This window comes from Pelophylax lessonae (genome assembly GCF_965119305.1).
Source record: "Pelophylax lessonae genome assembly, chromosome: 4".
NCBI classification, from domain to species: Eukaryota; Metazoa; Chordata; class Amphibia; order Anura; family Ranidae; genus Pelophylax; species Pelophylax lessonae.
In genome coordinates, this window is record NC_138771.1 from 559,089,117 (window position 1) to 559,102,014 (window position 12,898).

Genomic DNA, 12,898 nt, shown 5'->3' on the forward strand with positions numbered 1-12,898 from the left:
AGGAGCAGGGAAGAGGGACCCGCAAAGAGGAGGCTCTGAGCTGCTCTGTAAAAAACCAACTGCACAGAGGAGGTAAGTATAACATGTTTTTAATTAAAAAAAAAAAAAAACACGAGACTTTAACATCACTTTAAGAAATATAGTGTTTCCTCTCTCATTTATGCTGGAAAGGCATTTAAATGGCTGGTTTAATCCTAATGTAAAGCTTTTTAGTTTTTTGCAATGTGCTTATGCAATTAAGGCCCCTTTCACACTTGTACGACTCCAAAGTTGCACCGACATTGGAGTGCAACTTTGATGCAACTTTGAATGGGTGCAACTTGGATACGGCTTTGACCAGTTTTAATGGACAACTGCTGCACACAAGTTGCATTGTATGACATTCAGGTATGACTTTCATGCAAATTCTGAGGATTAACATTGAAGTCTATGACCCTCAAGTTGCATGAAAGTCAGACCAAAGTAGTGCATGAACTACTCTGAAGTTGTTGCAACTTTAAGTTGAACATATATGAATGGGTATCATTGGAAAACATGGGGAACAACATGTCGTGCAACTCTAATGTCCATGAAGTTGCATGACAAGTTGCACAAATGTGAACGGAGCCTTAATAAAACACAGTTAAAATTCTTTTTTTTTTTTTTTTTTTTATTCTCTGTGACATCCTACAACCCTGGTTTGTCTTTCGATCTCCTTTGTCTCCTCATCTGTGTAGTGCCATCACATATATCCCCAGTGCCAGTCATACCAAAGAATTTTCCATTGAGATCTTTTCTTGTACACTATAAACAACACAGCCACTATAAAGATCAGGAGAATGATGACAATGATGACAATGAGTGCAACGTAACCAGAACCTATGGAGACAAAAGAGATGGCATTTAACAATGACTGAAAGTGATTAGAGGATGTGCTGTAATTCTCTTGAATGGCTTTGACTTTTGTCACATACCATACTGTGCTCTGCTGTCACAGTTAGGGGGTACCCAACCTTCTTCGCACTGACACTGCTGTTCATGGTCGCAAACCTACCAGAAAAGCAAAATACTGATTTTTGCATTTTAAATCTCATCAATAAAATAATTTTTAAAGATCCCTCTACTGATTGGACACGTGCAATGCATCTATCCCAGTATGCTATTTGTGGTTATCCTTCACCCTAGCCCAGCCTTTTTCAACTAGGGTGCCTTGAGGTTCCTTCAGGGGTGCCTTGGCAAAATGCCTAACAATTGCCCTAAAAAGGGATACAAGCCAGTGGATGGATCAAGCTTGCCTTTTAGTTACACAAAGCCCCAGGTTTTTATTGTGCACCATTTCAACCTTCCATCCACCAGCGCCCTAACAACCAGTGATGTCATCAGATTTGATAAGAAGGGTGAACAGCATCCTTGTTTGACCCTCCCCTGCCCCTCTCCATCGGTGTTGGAGTCACATTAGCTGAGTGATGAAGAGAAACTGAGGGAGAAGAGAAATATAGGAATACTAGTTGGTGCCAGTGTGCAAAAGTGTATTTGTTTTGTAAGAATAAATCACCTCTAATGTTGGGTGTCCTACTTGTGTCGATGCTGCCGCATCATGTAAAAGTTAAAATATAAGAATAGTTTTTTTTACATTTTAGAAAGGGGTTCCTTGAGATTGTCCATAATTTAAAAGAGTGACTCGACTAAAAAAAGGTTGAGAAACACTGTCCTATCCTTTGGCCACCCTAAGCTATAATACACCCTTTCTTGTCAAAGTCTTCTGTACCTTTTTCCTGCTAGTTTTCTATAGACACACCACCAGCCTAAAACACTGATTGTAGAGCAGAGGTAGAGTAGAGATGGAGAGTAGGGTGTCTAATTTTTTAAGCTCCATTCCAGCTAAAACGGTTTGTACTTTAGGATAGACATGGGAAGAATAAATATTACTATGAAGTTTTTATTGCTGCCTGTGACCCTCGCAGGAAGGTTAGCCCTTACAGTACTTTGTGTAGGTCTGGGCTGGAGCTGGGGTTTACTTTTTACAGTATGATTGAGCAGTGGTGGCTGGTGCATTGGGGGCGCAGGGGCGCCGCCCCCCCATCCATGCGTCCGGCCCCCTAATCTACATGCGGGGCGCCAGACGCATGGAGTTCAATGGGGGTTTTTTTTTCTGAAGCACGTGATTAGAGCCAGAGGCTCTAATAGGCTTCAGTAAAGGGTGGACCCGGGGCGGAGAGCAGTGCGCCCTTAGCCCACCCATTTGTGTAACAATAGCGAATGAATATTCGCTATTGTCACATGGATCCTCCTCCTGGCCAATCAGGAAGCGGGTCCGAGACCCGTTTCCTGATTGGCCGAAAGGCGAACAATTGCCATTGGCCAAGGAGGAGGACTCGAGGACTCGGGAGACGCGAAGGACTGAGGAGAAGCCACCGCTGCATCAGGTAAGTGGACTGGTCACTCTGCACGCTAGTCACTCTGCATTCAAAGGGGGCACGCTGTGGTCACTCTGCATTGAAAGGGGGCATGCTGTTGTCACTCTGCATTGAAAGGGGGCATGCTGTGGTCCCTCTGCATTGAAAGGGGGCATGCTGTGGTCACTCTGCATTGAAAGGGGGCACACTATACTTGATTACTGAAGGCCCCTTTCACACTTTTGTGACCTCAAAGTCATGCAGTTTTTTGCAGCGTCTTTTGCCGCAAAGCAATGCCTATTACATTTTTCTGTTTGCGCCCCCCCCCCCAAAAAATTTGGAGCACCAGCGGCCACTGTGATTGAGAGGAAGAGCACTTGAGACAGCCAGGCATCTACGTTGCTTCTTGCCTTGCACAAATATTATCAAGTTGCTCTCCTTTTTGAGCACTCACCCCATGTCCTGGGCACTTGGCAGAGCATTTCTGAACATCTGCAACAGAGATGCAGCTCCTCTTGTAACACATCTGCAAAATGAATTATATTACATCAACAGCATTGCCATATTAACAAAATAATTAGGAACCCAATAAACATATTAGCGGATGCACCCTATAATAATACTATAATAGCATAGCTCCCAACTGTCCCTGATTCCGAGGGACTGTCCCTGATTTGGAACAAAGTCCCTCTGTCCCTCTTTCCTCCTCATTTGTCCCTCATTTTGGTCAGATCTTTAAAGTTGTATACACAATGCACTTTTTATTTTTTTTAAAAGTGCTTCCCAGTGCTAAACCTTTCATCTAAATTCTAAATTGCTGCATTTGTAAATGTCAAAGTCCAGTATAAAGCAATGGCACTTCTAGGTTTAACTAATCATTGATTTTGTATAAATTCTCCTTTAAGGAGGCTTGGTAGGGGCTGTGTCTTATGCCAACATACTTTTGCTAATAGGTGTCCCTCATTGTCATCTCAAAAGTTGGGAGGTATGTAATAGTGGTGGTAAAATTAAGATAAGCATAATGCAGGTAGAAGCAGTACAATATTTGGCAATTTATGTAAGATTTAAAGGTGTAGTTCACATGTACAACAGCCGCTTGAAGACCAGGCCTTTTTCTGACACTTTTTGTTCACAAATAAAAAAATTACTTAGAACACACAATATATATATTTATATATTTTTAGCAGAGGCCCTAGTAAATACAATAGTGGGTTTTGCAAATTTTTATGTCACACTGTATTTGCGCAGCGGTTTTTCGTACGCCATTTTTTTGGGAAAAAATATACTTTCATGAATTTTTATGCACACAATATAGTAAACAATGTTTGGTAAAATATAAAAGATGGTGTTACGCCAAATAAATAGATACCTAAGTCACACTTTAAAATTGCACACACATATGGAAAGGCAACAAACTATCTCACCATAGGCGATGATTTAAGTGCCTTTACAGGTTATCAGTTTAGAGTTACAGAGGAGGTCTGTTGCTAGAACTATTGTTCTCACTCTGATGTTTGCAGAAATACCTCGCATGTGTGGTGCAATTGCTGTTTACGTATGCGTGCGGGACTGATGTGTGGGTTCGCCTTTGTGTGGGGGTGCGTTAAATAATTTTTTATTATTATTTTTATTATTCATTTATTTTTTTACACTGTTTCATTTTTTTTTGTTCACTTTTGTGATGTAAACATTCTTATATATATATATATATATATATATATATATATATATATATATATTTATTTATTTTACACTGTTTTTATCATTTTTGTGATGTAAACATCCCTTGTAACAGAAATAGGCAGTGACAGGTACTTTTTTTATAAAGAAATCTGGGTTCATTTAGACCCCAGACTTCCCTTCTGCTCTAAAAGCATCTGATCACATCAAGATCGGTGTTTTCAGATGCTTTGCCCATTTAAAAAAGGCACTGTTTACATCTAGAAAACTGGAAGTGACGTCACTTCCTGGTTCCTGTACCACAGAGATCATGGAATCCCTGGCTTTCGATCTGGGCTCGCCGCCAGGACAGGAGCTCCCAGAGAGGCACCAGCGGGCGGCGAGAGGCAGACAAACCCGCCCCCGCCCCCCCCCCCCCTGCCTGTAATATCAATCCAGCAGCTAATTACATGCTAGGAAGGCTGTTACATTAAAGCTGCCTAGCGGCCTTGTAAAACTATACCAGGATGATTCCTGAAGCTGCAGACATCATCCTGGTACAACTATTTAAATCCAAATGACGTGCATGTACGTGATTTGTTGTTAAATGGATAGTATAGTTTTACAAATGATATTCATTGTATGTAATGGCAATGGCTAGTGATTTGTCAAGTTATTTTATTAACAATCATGCCATGTGAGCAATCCATTACCAAAAAATGATTAGAAATATCTACATGAGCAGATGACACTTGTTTTCCCCCAGATCCTGGCCCCCTCCTTATGTGAATGTGTATGGGGTACATTATAGCCCTACTCATTCACCAAAAAAAGTGTCAAAAATAAATAAAGACGGAAGGCAGAAAAAAATCCTCTGCCCACAACGAAGGCTAACCATTGACTGCATGCTCCGCCGTTTGACAGTTCCTAAATAGGTAAGGGGCGGAACCACCTGGTGAGGTCACCTGGTAGCACTGCCCCCTTGTGATGTCACTGACTAGTGCATGCTGGGTCGGTGATGTCACAAAGGGGTGGTGTCACCAGGTGACATCACCACGTGACCCCCTCCCCTTACCTATTTAAAAACTGTCAAACAGCAGAGCAGGCATTCGGCTGCTAGTCTTCGTCGTGGGTGGAGCGTGTTTTTTTTTTTTCTTTTTTTCATGTCCGACGATGGGCCTGGTATGGATTGGGGGGATCACCACCCCATTTTTTTTTTTTATGTGGATCCTTTACATTTTTATAAATGACTACACTATATGTGACCCTCCATTGTGGCTCTTGTGGTGAGCACCCTCTTTTCATAAAGATATAAAGATTTTGAATGCACAGTGTAAATCTTCCCTTTAGCAAGCATCGGAATTTTGGACACCTGTCTAACAGTTGGATGGTCGTGTATGAGAGGCTGGAAGTTTTTATCTGATATTGAAGCGTTGCTTGCTGCTAATGGCAGGGTAGAATTTGGTGAGTGCATTATTAGCACTGAGCACAAGTGGTGGTGTGTTAAGATTCAAGGTGGAAGGTTTTTTTTTGGACACTGGAAGACAACCTTTTTTTCTCACTGATATAATTGTTTCTCTCTGGAATACACTTTATTCTAAGACTTTTTTGATCCAATATATTATCATAGTTAATAGAACCTTATTGCTTCAGATATGATTCATATACACTTATTGTTTTTTTTCGTATATATTTAGTTGGTATAGAGGTGGTGCACATTATTGTTTGTTTCATTTGGGTTTTGTATGCAGCCCTATCGCTAGCTGCTAGAGCTCTAGCGCAGACCTGTCTTTTACTATTTGCATCTGACTGGAACTATATACATTGGATAAGGACGACTCTCACTTGGCCTCACCAGGTTGCTTGTGGAAGCAGTCTCACTGCTTAAACCATATTGCCACATGTATGGAAAGGGTTAGGTCTCCTTGCTCGTTCTCCAGCAATAGACTTGGTGATCTACTTAATCTTCAAGATACTCTCTAGCATCCCCTTTACTGACACCCATCTATTGACTCTTCTAGCTGCAGGGGTGGCCCCCCTCAGGTCAGACCCCTTGACACAGATCTGTACTCACTGTACTGCAGAATCAGATCCTTCCAGTGTCTCCCCTTCCAGTCAGCTTTACAGGACCTCCAGGTTCAGTTACTCTCTAGCTCTTTAGGCCCTCAGGTCGACTACCTGAGGCCACATGGCACCTCTACAGAGGAGGAGGCAGCCACCCCCTCCCTCAGGGACTCTGCACTCCCGCTGAAAGACCCCGACCACATGTGTTCCTGGCATTTATACAGTATCCCAGCATGAACCGAGGCATTTTCCTCTGCCAAATCACCAGGGCTAGACTAAATGCGCGTGCACTCTTTTGTCAGGTTTCCTCCCACTGTACAATATGCCTCCTTATTGGACCAGTGTGAAACACTCTTCAGAAATACTGAGTTACACCTGAGCACATTGAGAAGACCTCACTAGCAGATCCTGATCTCTGGTAGACAGAGAACAATATATATTTACCTGCAATTCCTCTACTAAGCAAACAGGATTCAAAACTTTACTCTCTCTAGCACCTACCTAGGAGGGTGCTACACGTGGGTGCCATCTACAGTAAAACTCTGTTACTTTTGGTGCTTCGGACACAACTCTGTAGAACATTTCTTCATCCTGACTAGAATAGCACATTCCCCTCCCTCAGAAGGTGGATGTTGGCTCTGATTACATCAATATTACATGACTGCAATGGGGAATGATTCTAAGTCCTCCCTCAGAGATTTACAGGCTTTTATTCTCCTCTGTGTCTCATACAAAAGAACGGTGTTGAATTTAAAGAAACTGAATGTTGGTGTGAGATGGATATTTCTAGTTGAAGGGTCTTTCTTTCAAGGCTCTCCTCCTCCCCAATGACCTTTATTGAGGTTCTAGTCACTGTGTAGCCCCTCTGAGGAAATGGAGGTGCTTCAAATACACCATTACTTGGATGGTGTTCTACTGTTGGGTCTGAGTCCAGATGACCTACTAGTTCAAAAGGGGATTCCTCTGGCTAGCCTGAGAAGTTTTGGCTGGATAGGAAGTGTCAAGACAGTTGGAGCAGACCTGACTAGTCATTGATATGTAGGCCCATTTTCTACATTTTCTACTCCTTCTTTTGAATGAGTCAAGCAGTTGTCAGCTTCTCAATGCAGGAATCTCTTGGAAACAATGATGTCTTGAATTCCCTGTGCTACCCAGGGCACACTGAATTCTCTGGACGTCCAAAGAATTTCCTTTTTGCAATGCAAAAGGCACCTGATTCAAAGTGCTTCTTCCCAGATATGCAGGAGCCTCTGCTGATGGGTATGTCAGGGGACCTTCACTTGATCCCATCTGGTAGGTTCATTATCCAGGACCATTGGCATCACTGATGCCAGTACTTGGTTCCCAAAGAATGGGAAGATCTTGGCCATATCACTCAGGTATGGAGCCACCCTCAGCTGAGTCTGTTTGCATCACCATCCATTCACAAGGTGCCTACCCTCACCTGAAGGAAGTGGATGCACTCACTCACTCAAGAAATAGTCAGCTAGCAGATGCCTTTGCTCTACTGCCTTTGGTCATGATATTCCAGGGGAGACTGTTGTCTGATGGTCTCACTATGATAGCAAGCATGCCAATTGGCCCACAGGCCTTGGGATTACCCTAGTCATGGAATCTAGGCAGGACCAAGCCCTTCAGCTTCCAGTGTTTCCACAACACCTGTCCCATGATGGCTTGTAAATGGAGGGGGGAAAGTTTTGGAGGACTTGGGCCATCTTCTGGAAGTGGTTCAATCCTGACAAGGTTAGAGAAAAGATGTTAACAAATCTATTTACTCCAAAGTCTGTAACAGGTTCACAGCCTTCATTGCCTGAGCAGAATTTAGATCCTTGCAACCCAGAGGTTGCTATCATTTCCTCACATGGTTCTGGATTTGTTGCTCAGCCTAGTACTGTAATGGCTCACATTTTAGCTTTCAACAGGGAAAATGGGCATGTTAGCTGCCAGGGGAATGCTTCATGAGGTCGGTCCTGAGGCTTTGCCTTGAGGAGGAATAACGTTCCCTAGTAGGTTTTTATTCTGGTCTTGGTTTTCTTGCCAGGATTCTGTCTGCATCATCAGAAAGCAGTACTCAGTGGGACATCACTCGAGAGGCAGTATCCCTCAATAGTGCAAAAGTGAATATATCGGCGCAAACAATTGGCTGTATGCAATCAACTAAAGGTGCTAAAATAAGCTGCTATACCAACTGAGTTTAACACTACAAAGCAATTCAATAATCCAAAACCCCGTTACAGCGCTAATAAGGTGCATTCAGTGATAATATGTAAAAATAAAAGAACATGTATCTATGCAATATTAAGGTGCTATAATACATAAATCTGTGCAGTATTAAAGTGCCATAGTACAAATAACTGCGCAATATTAAGGTGCTATAATAGAAATAAAGCACCCCCTACTGAGGAAGTCGAGCGTCTGATTGACAGATGACGTAACGCGTATAGGGGGGCGGAGTCTTCACCGGCAACCTGGAAGCTTACAGCTAGTTTGCTGCTCTATAATTGCGGTTTCCATGCACTATCAGTAGTGCCTGTACATGTGAGTTTTTTACCATTTTTTGTCCTGAATAAAAACCCCTGTTCATACTGAGAGCATTAGATCCTGTGCCTTTTATTTTTTATATGATATCCATGATGAGATCCGTGTCCCTACGTTTGGCTATCTTCGGGCAGCAGTGTTAGTGATGTCGAACATAAAATGTAATGTTTGCGAACGGCGAACGTGAACATCGGCAAATGTTCGCGAACCGGCGAACATTGCGAACCGCCATAGACTTCAATAGGCAGGCGAATTTTAAAACCCACAGGGACTCTTTATGGCCACAATAGTGATGGAAAAGTTGTTTCAAGGGGACTAACGCCTGGACTGTGGCATGCCGGAGGGGGATCCATGGCAAAACTCCCATGGAAAATTACGTAGTTGACGCAGAGTCGGGTTTTAATCCATAAAGGGCATAAATCACCTAACATTCCTAAATTGTTTGGAATAACGTGCTTTAAAACATCCAGTGTGTGTGTATACGATCAGGTATGATGTTGTATCGATCAGGTAGTGTAAGGGTTACGCCCGCTTCACAGTGACAGACCAAACTCCCCGTTTAACGCACCGCAAACATCCGCAAACAGACCACAACCGACCAAAATGGGACAGGAACTGGGCTTTAAGGGTTAGGGTTAGGTTTAGTGTTAGGGGATAGGGTTAGGGTTATGGTGAGATACTTAGGGTTAGAGTTAGTAACCCTACCCCTATGCCTCTAACCCTAACCCTAACCCTCTAACCCTAAGCACTAAAAATAACCCTAACCCTAACCCTAATTCTAATTTTTTTTCTGGTTCTGGACATGCTACAGAGCTGAAACTTCACAGGTACACTTTTTAGACCCCCAGACACCAAATCACACAAGTTCTTAAAAATTGTCATTTTTGATAGAGAGCCAATTATTGGAAAAATAAAAAAAAATAAAAACATTTATTTGGATTTAGTGTCTGGGGGGTCTAAAAAGTGTACCTGTGAAGTTTCAACTCTGTAGCATGCCCAGAACCATAACAAAAAATTACAAATTAGGGTTAGGGCTAGGGTTAGGGTTAGGGTTAGGGGTTTAAGTTTAAGGTTAGAGGGTTAGGATTAGGGTTAGGGCTAGGGTTAGGTTTAGGGTTAGGGTTATTTTTATGGCTAGGCTTAGAGGGTAGGGTTAAGGTTAGAGGGTTATGGTTAGAGGGTTAGGGTTAGGTTTAGTGTTAGGGGATAGAGTTAGGGTTACGGTGAGATACTTAGGGTTAGAGTTAGTAACCCTACCCCTATGCCTCTAACCCTCTAACCCTAAGCACTAAAAATAACCCTAACTTTAGCCCTGACCCTAACCCTAGCCCTAACCCTAATTCTATTTTTTTTCTGGTTCTGGACATGCTATTTTATTTTTCCAATAATTGGCTCTCTATCAAAAATGACAATTTTTAAGAACCTTTTTTGTGTGATTTAGTGTCTGGGGGTCTAAAAAGTGTACCTGTGAAGTTTCAGCTCTGTAGCATGTCCAGAACCAGAAAAAAAGATAATTTTTCAGTAGAGCAGGGATGGTGGGAACCCTCCTTTTACAACTATATGATCTTTTTTTCTGGTTCTGGGCATGCTACAGAGCTGAAACTTCACAGGCACACATTTTAGACCCCCCAGACAATAAATCCAAAGAATTTTTTTTTTAATTTTTTTTTTTTTTTATTTTTCCAATAATTGTCTCTCTATCAAAAATTACAATTTTTAAGAACTTTTTTGTGTGATTTAGTGTCTGGGGTCTAAAAAGTGTACCTGTGAAGTTTCAGCTCTGTAGCATGTCCAGAACCAGAAAAAAAAATAATTTTTCAGTAGAGCAGGAATGGTGGGAACCCTCCTTTTACACCTATATGATCTTTTTCTTCTGGTTCTGGGCATGCTACAGAGCTGAAACTTCACAGGTACACTTTTTAGATCCCCCCCCCCCCGACACTAATCCCAAAAAAGTCATGCCTGCCTCCAAAAATGCCTGATAAATTTATAGAAAAAAAAAATTACACAAATACCAGCCCTAAAAAGGGCTTTTTGGGGACAATAGATATATATATATATGTCCAAAAAAAAAACAAAAAAAAAAAAAAAAAAACCTCAAATACCAGCCCTAAGAAGGGCTTTTTGGGGTGCTGTCCTTACAGCAGGAGTGTACCAAGAACACTGACTAACAAGATCGGGAACACTGACTAACTGTCCCTAGCTATTAACAGCAGCAGCAGCAGCACTTTCCCTGCTCTCACTAACACACTGCTTCAGAAATGATCTAAGATGGATGCTGCCCTTGCTTATTTATAGGAGGTGGGAGGGTGTGGGAGGGAAGTATGCTGATTGGCCTGGAATGTGTCTGCTGACTGTGAGGTTCAGGGTCAAAGTTTGCCTCAATGATGATGTATAGGAGGCGGACCGAACATCGCATATGTTCGCCCACCGAGGCGAACGCGAACATGCGAAGTTCGCCGGGAACTGTCCGCCGGCGAACAGTTCGGGACATCTCTAAGCAGTGTGTCTACTGAGAGGCTGTGAGAGAGCCTGCTAATCCCTGCTGATGATTATTTGCTTATTTTGACCTTGTGGTGAAACACAGGTCAAAGCTTCAGATGAGAGGCCAATTAGGTGTTGGTGTTGGTGGTGGAAGACACACAGATTCACTTGTAAAACACTGGCTGGATTATCGTCATCAAGCTAATTTTGCACCAATTCTAGCACAAGACCACTGGACTCTTTGGATCTATCAATTATTTATATATTATATGAATTTGATTTATTACAAGCACATTATTTCTATTATAGCACCTTAATATTGCGCAGTTATTTGTACTATGGCACTTTAATACTGCACAGTATCCCTCGATAACTTTAGGCAATAACATCAAGGGGCAGAGTATCAGCTCTGCAAGCACTTGGAGCTACAGTCCAAAATCGTATTCTTTCTGGACAAGTTGGGGCCTATGCTCCTTGAGCACCTTTGTTCCTAAGGTGGCTTCTGTTTTCATCTTACAAAGTGACAGTTCCATCCTATCTGGCAGAGACCGTAGCTGGATGTACCAAGTGCCTAAAATGCATACCTTCAAGCGGCTTCCTAGGTATAATTCCTCTAGAAGGCTGTTCAAAATTTTGGATTTCTCCTCACTTTCTTGAGGTCACAAGGATATACAGAGGGTTAATTTCTCCTGCAGTAACTTAGACATGAAAAAAAAAAAAGAAAGGGTCTAACCCTTCCCCACTTTCTTTTAACACCTAACTCCAAGCCTAACTCCATGTTTAATGTCCTTTTTAAATAGTTCATTTGGGCCAAACTGGCCAAAACAAAATATTTACTGCACTAATGGGTGCACTTGCTGGAACCGCAGAATTAACTTTATGTAGCCTCAGCTACATACAGTAGGACTAGGGACAGGGACTTCTGTCTCCCTTCTGGAACACAATAGAGTCGGGGCTGAATGCTGCTCAGCCATTCACATGAAGCTTTGTATTTTAGTTTGTACTCTAAAGCTTCCTCTGATTGGCTGAGACAGAGAGGTGGGGAAATGACATTGCAATCTCCGACTCAGCCAGAAGGAATTTTGTATTCATTTACAGAATGAAAAGCTTCCTGTGAATGGCTAAGCAGTGCTTAGCCTGACTCTATGTTGTTCCAGAAGTGAAACGAGAAACTTGCGTCATACTGCAGGAACACAAAGCTGAGGCTACATACAGTTATAGCTGAGGCTACATACAGTTATAGCTGAGGCTACATACAGTTAATACAGCGTGCCCAGCAAGCACACCTATTAGTGCAGTAAACTGTTCAGTTGGGCCTGCTTCGACCCAATTTAACTATTTAAATGGACATTATACAAGGAGTTAGGCAAAACATTTTATATAAAAAGTCCAAATGAAATACACTGAAAAGTGCACAATGCAACATCATTAATCCATACTCACACTGTTTTGCCCACACCTAGTTCCATCATTAACTAGCACAGATGGCCTCAGGGTTTTGCATTCTGTCTTTCCGTTTGACGAAATGCAGCGACCATAACCAGGAATAGGTTCTGAATAACCACTAGAGCAGAAGAGCACACCACACTTCATATCCCTGCATACACAGAAATCACAATAATTAGATCTTAGAAAGTATGTAAACCTTATTTAAATAGAACATTTGGTGTTGAGTCCCACATAGGCAGAAACAAAATAGACTCTTAAATTTTTGCTTTTTCTAAAAGATATTTGAATTAAATCTTTGACACCCTCGTTTTGAAATCATACTACTGTGA

The 12,898-nt window shown here is 42.0% G+C and overlaps 1 protein-coding gene across 1 annotated transcript in view; it reads right to left on the minus strand.

Annotated features, from left to right (window-relative positions):
• The window catches only part of LOC309553892 (zinc metalloproteinase-disintegrin-like VLAIP-B), a 127,374-nt gene that overhangs the window by 29,121 nt on the left and 85,355 nt on the right, over positions 1–12,898 (minus strand). The window contains exons 16-19 of the mRNA XM_082255378.1: positions 12,564–12,717; positions 2,830–2,901; positions 954–1,029; positions 750–858 (exon numbers count right to left, since the gene is read on the minus strand). Of these exons, the coding sequence (XP_082111504.1) occupies positions 750–858; positions 954–1,029; positions 2,830–2,901; positions 12,564–12,717 (411 nt within the window). The remainder of the gene's footprint in view (positions 1–749; positions 859–953; positions 1,030–2,829; positions 2,902–12,563; positions 12,718–12,898) is intronic.